Genomic DNA, 12,294 nt, shown 5'->3' with positions numbered 1-12,294 from the left:
CCAGCATAACCCAAACATAGTGTCCCACCCCGCGCCGCCATGGCGTCCCATCAGTATCGCAACTCTTACTACGGCAGCAGCAGCGAGAAGTACGACAATGGCATTCAACGCCGGCCAACCACCCAGGGAGGCGACCGCAGAGGCTCGGAGCGTAACACGCGATCCAGCGAGGGCACAGTCAGCACCGTCATGAGCTCGTCGACGGGTAGAGAGTCGTCGGCGACACACGTCACGGAGGCCCCCGCCTACTCCAAGAAGATCGTCGTCGTCGGCGATGGTGGGTGCGGCAAGACGTGTTTGTTGATCAGCTACAGCCAGGGCTACTTCCCAGAGGTAAGCTTCCTTTCCGCGCATGCCCCTCGCGGCAATGTCCAATAAGACAATGCTGACGCGCCGCCAGAAATACGTGCCGACGGTCTTCGAGAACTACATCACCTACCCAACTCATCCGCCCACCGGTAAGACCGTCGAGCTCGCGTTGTGGGATACCGCCGGTCAAGAGGAGTACGACCGATTGCGACCACTATCGTACCCGGAAACCGACCTCATCTTCGTGTGCTTCGCCATCGACTGCCCCAACTCACTGGACAATGTGTTGGACAAGGTGAGTGCCCCCCTTTCGCAATGGCACCCACCCCTGTAGGAACTTTGCTGACGTGGGAAATAGTGGTACCCAGAAGTTCTCCATTTCTGCCCATACACGCCACTCATCCTCGTAGGCCTGAAGTCCGACCTGCGCCACAAGAAGACCTGCATCGAGATGCTCAAGACACAAGGCCTGACGCCCGTCACCACGGACCAAGGCATGGCCGTGGCCAAGAAGATGGGGGCCCAGTACATGGAATGCAGCAGTAAAGAGATGAAGGGCGTAGATGAGATATTCGACAAGGCCATCCTAACCGTCGTCGGTAACGACCGCCGAAACCTCGAGTCCGCCATGTCCTCGGCCCCGACCTCGATGGGCGGCCGTTCAGGTGTTGGCAACAGCCGAGACAGCAACGGTGTCCCCGGCATCCGCGCTTTTAAGAAGAAGAAGCGGAATTGCAACTTCTTGTAATGTTTTTCTGGGCCAGCGGACCGAAAGGGGGAGGAGGAAACGGTGGTAATGACTCGAGTTATTCTGTACGAAATTTGCCACGACTTTTTACGACTTCCTACGGAAGGAGATACGACGAAACAGTACGCAGGCAGCAGAAGCAGCCCCGACTTCTGCATGATAAGGGAGGAGAGAAGGAGAGACATTGTGGGATTAGACATGATCTGGGGCATCTTTCTTATCCTTGCATTTTTGCATCTTACGCGCCGGCGTTTCTCAGGCGTACGTCAACACCTTCCCGACCTTTCTTCTTCAGGGCATGGTAATGACGACGTCGACGCCTGAGTGTTATAGAGGGGGTTTGGTCGTCGTCATCATCATCATCTCTGTGTGTGTGTGATATATCCCCTTGCGATTGGACAACAAGACAGAGAAAGACGGCAGGAAACCCCCCACCACTGGAAACAAGTGTATTCATCGAGCTAGCTTTTGCCGACAAATCTCCCTTTTGTTGTATTCAGGGCATTTTCTAGGGTTGGTCTCTCTGACGTTCATCACATCAGGGTTTGGAATTGAAAATAAAAGAACAAACTCATGAAATTCGGTTTTTTGTCTCCGTCGTGATGTTTACGTGTCTGCTTCGTAGTGCCGTGGCTTTTCTAGCCGCGACGGGTATTTTCCTCCGACGTGAATTTCTTCGTGCCAGATCCCATTAGGCTCTGTCTGGTGCAATTCATCGCTGACTGCGAGTCGCGAAACATCTCCGGAATCCGTCCGTTCACGAAGCTTCCACATTGTTTCTCCAAGTCGGCCCGTCGTCATGTAACCCTTGTTCCAATGTTCGTATATGTTGATCTCACCTCTCTCCACTCGCTCCACTCGCACCCTCGCTCTTCTCCGTAGATCCTTCTCGCTCACCCTTAGCCCCTCCCTCGCCAGCCTTGCCCTCAGGCTCCGGCTCCTTCGCCATCACATTCTCGAACTGCGACCACAGCGCTTCGACCGAAGAAAATTCGTTGCCGACCTATTGTCGCGCGTACATTAGCAAAGCGCCCTTCAGTTATTCCTTCCCAACTGCATCGTCCAGTTTTCTAGTCGCAGCTGTACTCGAAAGAGGGGAGAAAACGACATACGGCCACAACGGCTTCGAGCGAGCGGTTCAGCTTGTTGATGTTGGCTAGGACGTGTTCAAAGCTCTAGGTGTCGGGCACGGGTTGTCAGCTAGCTTCCTTGCGACGATCCTTGACGTTCATGGTGTAGAAAATCATGGCTGCACTACATACCATGGCAATCTCGCCAATGAGTGCCTCGCGTTGCTGCTCGAAGAACGACTTCTCGCGCGTGCCGTTTGATGACATTGGGTGCTGGTTTAAGGACATTGTATGGGTGAGTTGGCGTTGAAGTTAGGTCCGCTGCCAGCCATGGGACTACAAAGTGGACGGACGCGCTTTCGTTGCAAGGAGCGCGTCTGGAGTTGGGGGGTTGGCGGGGTTGATATTGATTGTGGGGACTGCCGTTACGGATTCGCTTTCGTTTCGGATCGCGGAGGGCTTAATGAAACATAACATCTGGTTTATCTCCCTTTGGCGTTGTATTCTTCCTTGAAAATACCCATGAGCTTGCCTATATTAGATATGTAAGGCAGACATATATGTCACACTTGCATACATACACCCACCTATTTAGGTCACGTAAGCAGCTAAAAGTATACGTCCTAGGTCGCACTTTTTCGTACATGGAACACAACGTGTTAAAATGTACGTCTGTATCATTTCATCTTTCTATTCCTTTCCAATATCCCTCGACTTCTATACTTGATATTCAGAGATCACTTGTTAGTAATCTAGTAAGTATAAAAGCAGTGGAGTTATCTTAAGTTATTTGGAATGAAATGAATCTGTTTTCTCTTCGTGTTTCTGCTTTCCACTGTAGTCATACCCCGTATAAAGGTTATGCACAATTTCTATTCCACGAGGCCCGGTAGTCTGGTTGATTTTCTCTCCCTTTCTACGATCACTGACCTCGCCACTGAAAATTCCTACATTTGCATTCCCTAAATGTCATGTGGAAACTGTGTGCGGGTTAAGTCAATACTGGAGTCCCTCGACTACTTCATGAAATCAACGGGGACACTGAGCTTGGTTTTGCCATGGGCTCACAGCTTGAACAAATCAACTGGCACAAGACTCTCAAAATTTACTGCGAAGCCTCAGAAGTTACCTGAAGCATTGTTTTTCGGCTACTAAATATGATATTGACCAGAAGTATACAGTTAGGGGTGCTTCAAGATAATACGGGTTGCTGCTGTATTTTGTCAACCGAGCCTGGTATTTGCTGCTTGATTTTATCTGGAGTTTACTATGTCTAGTCAGTCGCCAGTTCAGCGGCTGTATGGTGCCACCGCTATCGTCTCCAACACGGTTGCTTGAGGTCGAGATGGTGTTTCTCCTGAATAAGGGCGGGGTATTCAGATTAAGTGTGGCTACTTTAGTCGACTATCTACCACAACATCTGCTGTATGGCAGATTAAATCTTACTTTGTTTAGTCTTATAAGGCTATTTTGTATGAATTGATGATTGAGAATAATTAGCTTCAAGTCATATTGATGTTAACGATTAAGCCTATATATATATATTCAAGGCTGGAGAGAAGGTGAAGGCAAGACGAGAAAATTCTTGAGTAGTTCCTCCGCCTTACCCCAAGCTCAATTATAAGAGATATAAACTTTAATCCTATACAAGAAGAAGAATGACTCCTAAGTGGAAATTTATATTCTAGATTCTAGGATCGGTGGAATATTGGCGCCATTAGCGCCCGAGGGTACAACTGGCTCGCTTCGACTACTACACAGGTACCCTGATGTCGACCCTTTCCAGTCACCATAGGCAACCCAGAACGGAACAGCAGCCAAGACAACTCCAACCGATCCAAACGCAACCACAATCGCGAAAGCAAGAAAAGTTATGCCAAAGGAATGCCTGGCCGACTTTATGCTCTCCGACCACCTCCCAATCCACGTAACGTGTGTTGGATCCTCGGCTTCCTCAAACAGCAGTGGAGACGCAGTGCCAAAAGCGGATAGCGTTCGAAGAGCTCCCGGGTGTCTTTCAGAGGTCGGAGAAATACGTCATGCTGGCGGGAAATCGGAAAAGGGGCGCACAGCCGTGAGTTCAATACCGAGTCTGTTCGTCGTCTAAACCATATGTTTCGCGGCCATCTCCTCCCTTTCAAATACTGGCCATCTTGACGGGGAATAGGACTCTGTATATATAAGAGTCTCGAAGAAAAGTCGCGGGATGTAGCATCACCTTTCGGACGATTCAGAATGTTGATTGAACCCTCGAGCAGTTTGGCATCATACTTACAGTTTCAGGCTGGCTTTCAGTGCTAAGTTGCAATCCTGGTCGCATGGTGTCTTGTAATGGAAAGCTCGAGACGTGACACCAGCTTGAACATTTGAAGGGTCTCCGGGTCGCCGCCGGCATCAAGCCTATGGTGGTCTGCTGGATCCCTAGTCTACGAGATCTTGATGCCCACCTGATATTCAAGGTATCTAGCACGTATTTTATTTCAGTTTATAGAATTTAATCACGCTAGAGAGGCCTTGTACTCTGGAAAGGTCTCCGGAACGATACTTCGTAGAGACTTTGATTCTTCCCACGGGATTTCGAGTTCGCCGAATGCCTCTTCCTCGTTGTTTGGGACGAATATATTCAGATCCATAGCTCGCATGATCCGAACTGCTGTCGCAAAAGCACCATAGACATGAGTACTTTCTTCGTAAGTCGGACGCGTCAGCCATTCCGGGCTTCGCTCTGTGGCCTTAGAGGTGGGTGGAAAGGGAAAGGCCGGTTCGCGTAATAATAGCCGGGCCACTCGTCTCAGGAACACTACTTTTGTTACATACCTTTTCATACATGGCCTCAAGCAGCTAGTAGCCCTCAAACTAGGGACATTGCGCCTTTTACTACTGCAGAGACAATGACTTAATCAGTTATGAGACCGGGACTACCCATACTAGCGTCCAACTAGGCGATGGACAATGCGCCTGAAACAGCTGGGTAGAATTTCAGAATTACTCACAAAAGTAGCGGAATTCAACATACCAGCAACATGCCCACCCTAGGGTACTTGCAAGCAGACAATCAAATCAAAGCAAGGCACTTATTGTCGTGAGCATATGGTCCTTCAAATGGCATTGCCGTTTTTCATTTCTACCATGTATCCCAACCATCTTATGGTCTACTTTGGCTTCATTTCATCAAAGGTTCTACATGTTATTCATATTTATGACATCCGCCAGTTCACCAGCGAAGATTTGGCCCAGAGGCCGCTGGTCGCGCTTTGCCTTCGACTGCGACGTCTTCAACGTGGCAATGATCTCCGAAACCCCCACGTCAACCCTGTCCGAGCCGATAAGGTTCTGAAGCTCATATACAGATTCATTGATCTCGGCAGGGTCGGGGAAGGCGCCGCTGTTCGAGAGAAGAGCTGTCAGTTGGCGGTGATCGGATACGGCAGGTACGGCAATTTCACGGTTGAAGCCGCGGATATCCAGCTGTTGGAGAACACCGCGCCGGGAGGTGGTTCCAATGATGAGAAGACGACGACGCTATCATGAGTCAGTAGTCAGTCATATAGGGACGAACATGTATTAACAGAATCAGGAATCGACAACAGTATGCCAGTGAGGGATAGAATGAACTTCACATACCTTGGGGGGCTTTGTCTTCAACAACAGCGCGATTGCGTTCAGTACACTGTTTTGGAAACGCGGACCAACTGGCGACCACTCAATCATGTCATCAATGTCATCCAGGATGACCATGCTGATTTGTGACTTGTAGGCATCACTGAAGACACGCTTTAACATCTCAATCTTTCCAGTTTCGCCCATGCCAGGCATATCCTTCGCACTAACGAGCTTGACGAATGGGAAATCGCTCTTCAAGCCAATATCAGCAGCAAGGGCAGTCTTTCCGGATCCCCGGGGGCCATGAAGCAGGACTGAAAAGAGAGGCAAGTCTTCGGACTTGGAGATCTGATCGGCAAAAGCTTGCCCGTCGTCGCGAATCCGTTGGATATGAGGGCTGAAGGGAATGATGCCCCATGGAGCGGATTGCACCAGTGCTTCTTCCGACACGCCGAATGCCGGCTTCACGTCGTCCAGGGCCCTTAGGAAGTCTGCATGCTCAACCTGCATGTCCTGAATGTTGTCGGGGACAACGGCCATGCCACCCATTTTGGTATTTCGGCCAAACGCGTAGGACGCGGCAGCCTTCACCAGGCCGATGATCTCAGCACCAGAAAAGTTTTTAGTCTTGGCTGCAAGCTCCCCAATGTTGACGTCCCCGGCTAGTCGTCCATTCACACGAAGCTTGTTGGTGTGGATTTTAAGAATCTGCTGTCGACCATGTTCGTCAGGCAGGGAGATCTCGACGTGGACCTCCAGACGACCGGGACGGAGTAGAGCCTCGTCGATCATGTCCTTTCGATTGGTCATGCCAATAAGAAGAATGTTGTTCAGCTGCTCGACACCGTCCAGCTTTGTCAGCAGCTGGTTCACTACGCTGTCTCCCACCCCTGTGCCGCCGGAGCTGCTACCTCTCTGCTTGCAAACGGCGTCCAGCTCGTCGAAGATGATAATGTGGAGCTCACTCTCCTCCCCCTTTTCTTTGTACTCCTTCTCTGCGTCGGCGAACATCTTGCGGACATTCTCCTCGGATTGACCGACAAACTTGTTCAGTATCTCGGGACCGTTAATAATCTTCGGCTCGCGGGCGTTGAGCATCTTGCCGATTTGACGAGCAATCAACGTCTTTCCGGTTCCTGGTGGGCCAAATAATAATAAGCCCTTGACGTGAGGCAATCCCATCTGCTCGACGATGCCTGGAGGCATGATGCGGGACAGAAAAGCTCTGCGGAATATGGTTGAGAACTCGTCATCCAAGCCGCCGATACCCATATCCTCGAACTTGAAGTCGGGACGGATGATGGCATTGGCTGCCGGTCTTCGTGCGGAACCCTTCAGCTTGATGGGAGATTGGGCACCCTTGAAGAAGTTGATAGTCGTCATGTTGGTTAGGATACCCCGGGCGTTGGGTGCACTGGTGGACGGTACGCTCGAACTGGCTCCCTTCTCCATGCTCAGATCGACGAGCTGTATAGCTTTCACTACGAAAGACAGGGGGATGCCCTTCAAGTCCATGAGGAAACGCTGGCCCGGAGAGAAGATCTGACTCTGGTACTGCTTGAGAAAGATGTCTGACAATTGATCCTGGTCGTAGGGGGTGTCGGTGATCTTTCGCTGGGAAGCAAATGATATCTCCACATCTAGAATGCCCAAATAGACGGTCTTCCCCTGAGAGAAGGGGTCATATTGCTCTCCAGTGAACGTGTCGGTTAACCCAATGCCACACCATTGTCGTTGGGGGTCTGAAAGGCTGATGCAGCCGTCGGGGAACCCTGGAGTCGGTCGAGCCGTCACGACATATTCTCCTTGCATTTGAGCGCCCCTTAACAGTACGTAGACGTCGTTTCCATCTCTGCTTGGAAAGTCACGTTGAGAAACAGCCGAAAGATTGCTGAAAATGTATTGATCGGCGAGAGAGCCCTTGGGAAGCTTCTCCATTCGTAGCGGGATGGCAGGAGCACTGGAGTAGCCGGTGGAAGCACCGGCAGGTTGGCCGCCATAGCCGCCAGATGATCGTTGAGGACGACTCATTGCTGCTGGGGATCCACCGTAACCTGGAGATGTAGGTGGTGGCCGTTGTTGCTGTGGTTGGGAATAATTGTCTCGCGACGGAGGTGGAGGTGCTTGACCGTAGCCGCCACCTGACGGTGGTCCTCCGGGGACTTGTCGTCCAGGAAGCCCACCTCGGGGTCCCTTGCCAAAGAGGTTGTTTCGCAAATCCATCGTAACAAGGCTCGGAGCTTCACACAAATGTTCCAGTTGATGCGGGGTCTTTGCTCTGGTTATTGCAGTACCACAGTTCCTTCTCTCTCCGATTGTATCGCGCGGGATGCAGAGGCCAGGTGCAACTTCGAGGGTTCGGGCAATGGTATAATAGGTGACGCTCGTTGCTATTTACTTGCTCTGTCTGGCAAGAACAGTCTGTCAGCGGTCACAATCGAAACAGGGCAGCCAGCAGAAATGCGCCGAGGTTCCGAGCACTTGGTAGCTTTTCAGAGAGCGGACGCACCTATGATTGAACTATAAATCTGTATAAAATAACAATACTTGCTGTAAATCAGTGTGTAGTGGCAGTACGCTTGCATTGGATTTGTCGTTAGGCTGCCACGATGGCAAGGTGTTCTTTGTCTGGCTTACGTGGGAGCCTCAGATGCTCAGATGGCCTTTGACACAGCTGATGTTTGGAACCAACCCTTGCGGCCAAGTGTGGGGTACGGGGCACTTGAGCGTTAACTTACTGGACGAAGCACAGTTCAGTTAGTTTGTAGCAAGCGGATCGCAAACCAGTACAACCTGATCTGCACCTACCACTTGAGCATTGAGTAACACGGTGCTGGAGATATGAATACTTTTACTTTGAGAAACTATTCTCTACCAAATTAGTTCACCTGCAAGTGGATGCACTATCATGGTGTCAAACTGCTTCTCACGCCAGTCCAGAGTCTAAACTTGAGAGTTTATGCACGTCAAGACTGGACAGCAAGTACGTACCCAATGAAGCTTGACGCAAATCCAGGCTGATGGGCACAACGATAGATCCCAGGTTAACCGTACGTGGGTTCCTCGCCCTCTGCATGAACGCCGCCAATATCTTCTCGACTCTATTCGTGAAGGAGGGTGTCAGTCCATCCCAGCTCTCCAGATCATCTTCAACTGTCACCCATCAGACGTTATTGCGTATTTTGCTCGGAAGTTCGCTGTACTTCAATGTTTTAACAACGAGAATGTACTGTTCAACTCATTGGCCATATATACTTGGAGATCTACCTTGACGTGCACACAGCAGCAGCTCTGACGTATCTAGTTGCCCAGCTGCAAGTATGCTGCCAGGTACCCTAATTGGTGTATCACAGCAGTATAAGCAGGATACCAGCGCAATCGCATCACGGCCCACGTCGACGATCAAAGCCCGTGGTTACCCCAGTGACTTTATGTTGCAGAAAGACAAGATTCGAGCCACAGTACCCACTGGACGTCTGAAAGGCAAGGCGTGAAAGGAGGCCAAGAAGGTTAGTGGGTTAAGAACAACCATCTCACTTCTCATGCCATCAGCTTATCATACCATCGTTGGAAATATGCGAATAACATTGCTTCTCCCGTCCAAACTGATTGCAAGATTCCATGCCGAAGAATGTGACAGTTGTTTAGTAATTGCTAACTCTATTCCCATCTCGCATGTTTTTCAGTGGCCAGTTGGCTGTAGTGTTGCCTCAAACGAGCTTTCTGACTTGACACATTGAATGGCCCGAAAAACCGGCACAGGATGACACTGTGTATCAAGCCGAGTCTCTCAAGTCACTCGAGAATGCACATTTGATGCTGGAGATTGTGTTCAACGACCTCAACCGCATTAGAGCACGAGTTATGTGGATTTGGTCCAACTTGAAAAGTGGAAACTTTGAACTCATAGCCGCAGCCGTGGCACCAACACCGCCACTGACCTCGCCCTCAACATGATGGCGGACCTGCTGGCGCTCTTCGAGCAGCTCGTTGGTTTCTGGAGGCGGCTCAACAATTTCTTCCGAACCAGTGCTTGCTGAAAGAACACAGCATCCCCGAGGATTTCGGGGAGGGTGTACGTTCGACTCCAATATGTACTACTTGGACATTGACAGCTTCCTTTTCATTTGTAGAGAAACAGATGACTTCCGCCATCTCCTACCGCTGGGTCAAATCCCACTCTACAAGGAAGAAATTTTGGCAATGTGTAACGCCTGGGACTATGCTTGTTCGAAAAGCTGACGGCTACCCGGTCAAGCACGAGTCCCTTCGCAGCATGGAGGAGCTGAGAACGGCCAACACGATGCCCTTCTACCTCGATTTTGCCGCGCAAATATTGCTAGACGTAAATTACACGTTGCAAAAACACAACGCGGTCGTCTTTGACACCTTTGTTCGGCATGGCAACATCCTGGGAAAGCAGCTCGACGAGAATTTGGAGAGCGAGCTCTGGCCAGCCGTCAACGACGGTCAATCCCGCGCCGTCCAAAGTGAATTCAACCGGATCCTGTGAGACCCGGCAAACCCGCTTGAGGAGAAGACGGGGATGCCCGTGCCCGATAGCGTGGATCGGGGTCGCATGCTGACGTTGTCGCCTGCACTGAGCGGCTTGCTTCTGACCGCTTCTGCAACGAGATGAGGGAGATCGGCGTCATGGCTGTCGATGCCTGGGTCATCATTACTTACCCGGCGCATTTTTATAACGCCATTCGTGAGGAGAAGCTCGTCACCCGCTCGTGCTGAACATTGCTCGGCTCCTTCAAGGACCACTAGCCTTCGATTCTGAAAGAAATCTACGGGCGGACCTCCTCGACCGAGAGTCGGAACCCAGCTTCATGATCATTAGCTACATTTTTCTTGCGGCGAGTCTGTCTGACATGTGCTTGAAGGCTAAAGCAGCAGAAGTAGTCAATGGTTACTTTGGTTTCGAAGTGCCTGGAATCATGGCGGGGTTGGCCGGCTCACAGATTCGATTTGTGCTTCCAGGAGGCAACAAAGTCGAAGGGTGGACACTCCAGTTACCAGGCCTATTGAACCATACCAATGTAACAAGAACAACCCCTGGGTTGTACATATTAGATCCTAGCTTCAGTCTCACCTCTCAGCTATTTATCTCTTATTCAAGCTATCATGCTTAGCTGTTCTACAGGTGTTACAAGCAAATGTTGGATTGGTTTCACGAAACTGATTGGAAACATACATAAGAATTGCTGTCCCGCGGTAATCCCTTCATTGCATTACTTTAGCCAAAGAATGCAAAGACCAGTAACGCTCAATCCTGAATATTATGATGCCTAGTGGCAGGGATGGCCTATCTCGGCGTCCAACAACTAGTGGACGACTCCGTGTATCACAGGTCTGCAAACATTGATCACAAATACAGGTATGAATGTACTGTTTTTCATTCAAGGTCATGAATGGATACCCCGTATCATTGCATTACTCTCCATTGCCCAAACCCGCACTCATCACTCCTCTCACCAAGACACATTATTTCTCCAGCACCCAAACCCGACCACTGCATTCTGAGCTAGTCATCAGCAAGTCACCGTTCGGTGTAGCCGCTTGGGCCATCCTCCACCCATTCCTCACGTCTGCGTCAAGTACCTTGCTCAACACCAACAACCCCTTTCTTCACCAGCACCACTCATGTACAGTGAACCTCAGTCTGAACTTCCCCATCCCCATTCCCATCAATGGTGCAGGGGCTGTTTGGAGCCGAGCAATGGGAGCCACTTGTGCAGAAGAAGGAGAGCGACATGTCCTTCCATTTGGATACGCAGGCACCGCCTGCGTCGTTGCATAACCCGTCGAGGTGGTCGATCCCATGGGGCTTAGCGGGAGTGCTTGTGGCCGTGGCTGTGGGGGTGGTCTTGGTTGTTATAAGGTACGTGGTAGTTGTATGTATGCCTCCGTCTGCGTTGGTGGTCCGGGTTGGCTGCACTGAGTTAGTGCAGCTTGTCATAGACCAAGTTTGCCCATCTGAGGTGGTCCAGGTGTTCCAAGCGGTCGAGGCCGTGTCTGTGGGGGTTACGTCTTGCATTGTGTAAGCTGAATCTCGTGTCACAGTGGTCGTTTCTGGTGTACGTGGTGCCGCAAGGGGCATGGGGTGGTCATGTTCGGTGCAGGTGGAAGATGCAAAAGATAAACAGGTCTGTGGCTTGGTCACGTCTGCCTGTGTGGCAGCCATACGTGCACGAGTGATGGTCTTCCATTGGGTTGCAGTGGTAGACCCGACTGCTTGTGTGATGGTCTTGGGCTCGGTGGGTGCCGCAAATGCGGTGATAGCCGCGGCCAGGACTGCGAAATTGGCCTTTTGCGTAAAATGCATGGCTTCAGAAGTGATGGTATTGATTGCTACGGGGGGCTTTTTGGATTGGTGGTAATGAGTTGTGATGATATTAAAAGCTAATGACGATACCTGATGCTGAATACGAGTAGCAAAAGAGGATGAAGATGGAGAGAAAGGGGAAGAAGCTGGGAGGCGGGTCAATATATTTACCTGCTGGGAAGTTATATTCAAGGGTGTTGTGTACCCAATCCTCATTATGACGGAACCTGCAC

At 50.6% G+C, this 12,294-nt stretch overlaps 6 protein-coding genes across 6 annotated transcripts; 3 read left to right on the top strand and 3 right to left on the bottom strand.

Annotated features, from left to right (window-relative positions):
* Positions 1-39: 39 nt before the first annotated feature.
* On the top strand, positions 40-1,057 carry BCR38DRAFT_355362 (P-loop containing nucleoside triphosphate hydrolase protein; the record flags this gene model as incomplete). The annotated part of the gene is made up of 4 exons (XM_040856941.1): positions 40-89; positions 141-333; positions 401-604; positions 668-1,057. 4 exons carry the CDS (start codon positions 40-42, stop codon positions 1,055-1,057), a joined length of 837 nt encoding a protein of 278 aa, XP_040710349.1.
* An 835-nt stretch (positions 1,058-1,892) lies between these two features.
* On the bottom strand, positions 1,893-2,394 carry BCR38DRAFT_490326 (DASH complex subunit Dad1-domain-containing protein; the record flags this gene model as incomplete). Its single annotated transcript, XM_040864510.1, has 3 exons — positions 1,893-2,060; positions 2,170-2,232; positions 2,320-2,394. The coding sequence occupies 3 exons, from the start codon at positions 2,392-2,394 to the stop codon at positions 1,893-1,895; spliced, it is 306 nt and encodes a 101-aa protein (XP_040710348.1).
* Positions 2,395-5,307: 2,913 nt separating this feature from the next.
* On the bottom strand, positions 5,308-7,953 carry BCR38DRAFT_355317 (vesicular-fusion protein-like protein sec18; the record flags this gene model as incomplete). Its single annotated transcript, XM_040856939.1, has 2 exons — positions 5,308-5,649; positions 5,752-7,953. 2 exons carry the CDS (start codon positions 7,951-7,953, stop codon positions 5,308-5,310), a joined length of 2,544 nt encoding a protein of 847 aa, XP_040710347.1.
* Positions 7,954-9,871: 1,918 nt separating this feature from the next.
* On the top strand, positions 9,872-10,243 carry BCR38DRAFT_490324 (uncharacterized protein; the record flags this gene model as incomplete). The annotated part of the gene is made up of 1 exon (XM_040864509.1): positions 9,872-10,243. The coding sequence occupies one exon, from the start codon at positions 9,872-9,874 to the stop codon at positions 10,241-10,243; it is 372 nt and encodes a 123-aa protein (XP_040710346.1).
* Positions 10,244-10,559: 316 nt separating this feature from the next.
* On the top strand, positions 10,560-10,890 carry BCR38DRAFT_450275 (uncharacterized protein). Its single transcript, XM_040861359.1, has one exon. The coding sequence runs from the start codon at positions 10,566-10,568 to the stop codon at positions 10,866-10,868; it is 303 nt and encodes a 100-aa protein (XP_040710345.1). The 5' UTR covers positions 10,560-10,565; the 3' UTR covers positions 10,869-10,890.
* Positions 10,891-11,377: 487 nt separating this feature from the next.
* BCR38DRAFT_478524 (uncharacterized protein) lies at positions 11,378-12,277 on the bottom strand (the record flags this gene model as incomplete). The annotated part of the gene is made up of 2 exons (XM_040863109.1): positions 11,378-12,157; positions 12,233-12,277. 2 exons carry the CDS (start codon positions 12,275-12,277, stop codon positions 11,378-11,380), a joined length of 825 nt encoding a protein of 274 aa, XP_040710344.1.
* Positions 12,278-12,294: the final 17 nt, after the last annotated feature.

This window comes from Pseudomassariella vexata (assembly GCF_002105095.1).
Source record: "Pseudomassariella vexata strain CBS 129021 chromosome Unknown BCR38scaffold_21, whole genome shotgun sequence".
NCBI classification, from domain to species: Eukaryota; Fungi; Ascomycota; class Sordariomycetes; order Amphisphaeriales; family Pseudomassariaceae; genus Pseudomassariella; species Pseudomassariella vexata.
The sequence above is the reverse complement of the archived record's forward strand: the minus strand, read 5'-3'. Positions and strand labels throughout refer to the sequence as shown.

Excerpts from the sequence above, each read along its gene's own strand:
- BCR38DRAFT_450275 (XM_040861359.1), top strand. The coding sequence starts at position 10,566 with ATGATCATTAGCTACATTTTTCTTGCGGCGAGTCTGTCTGACATGTGC.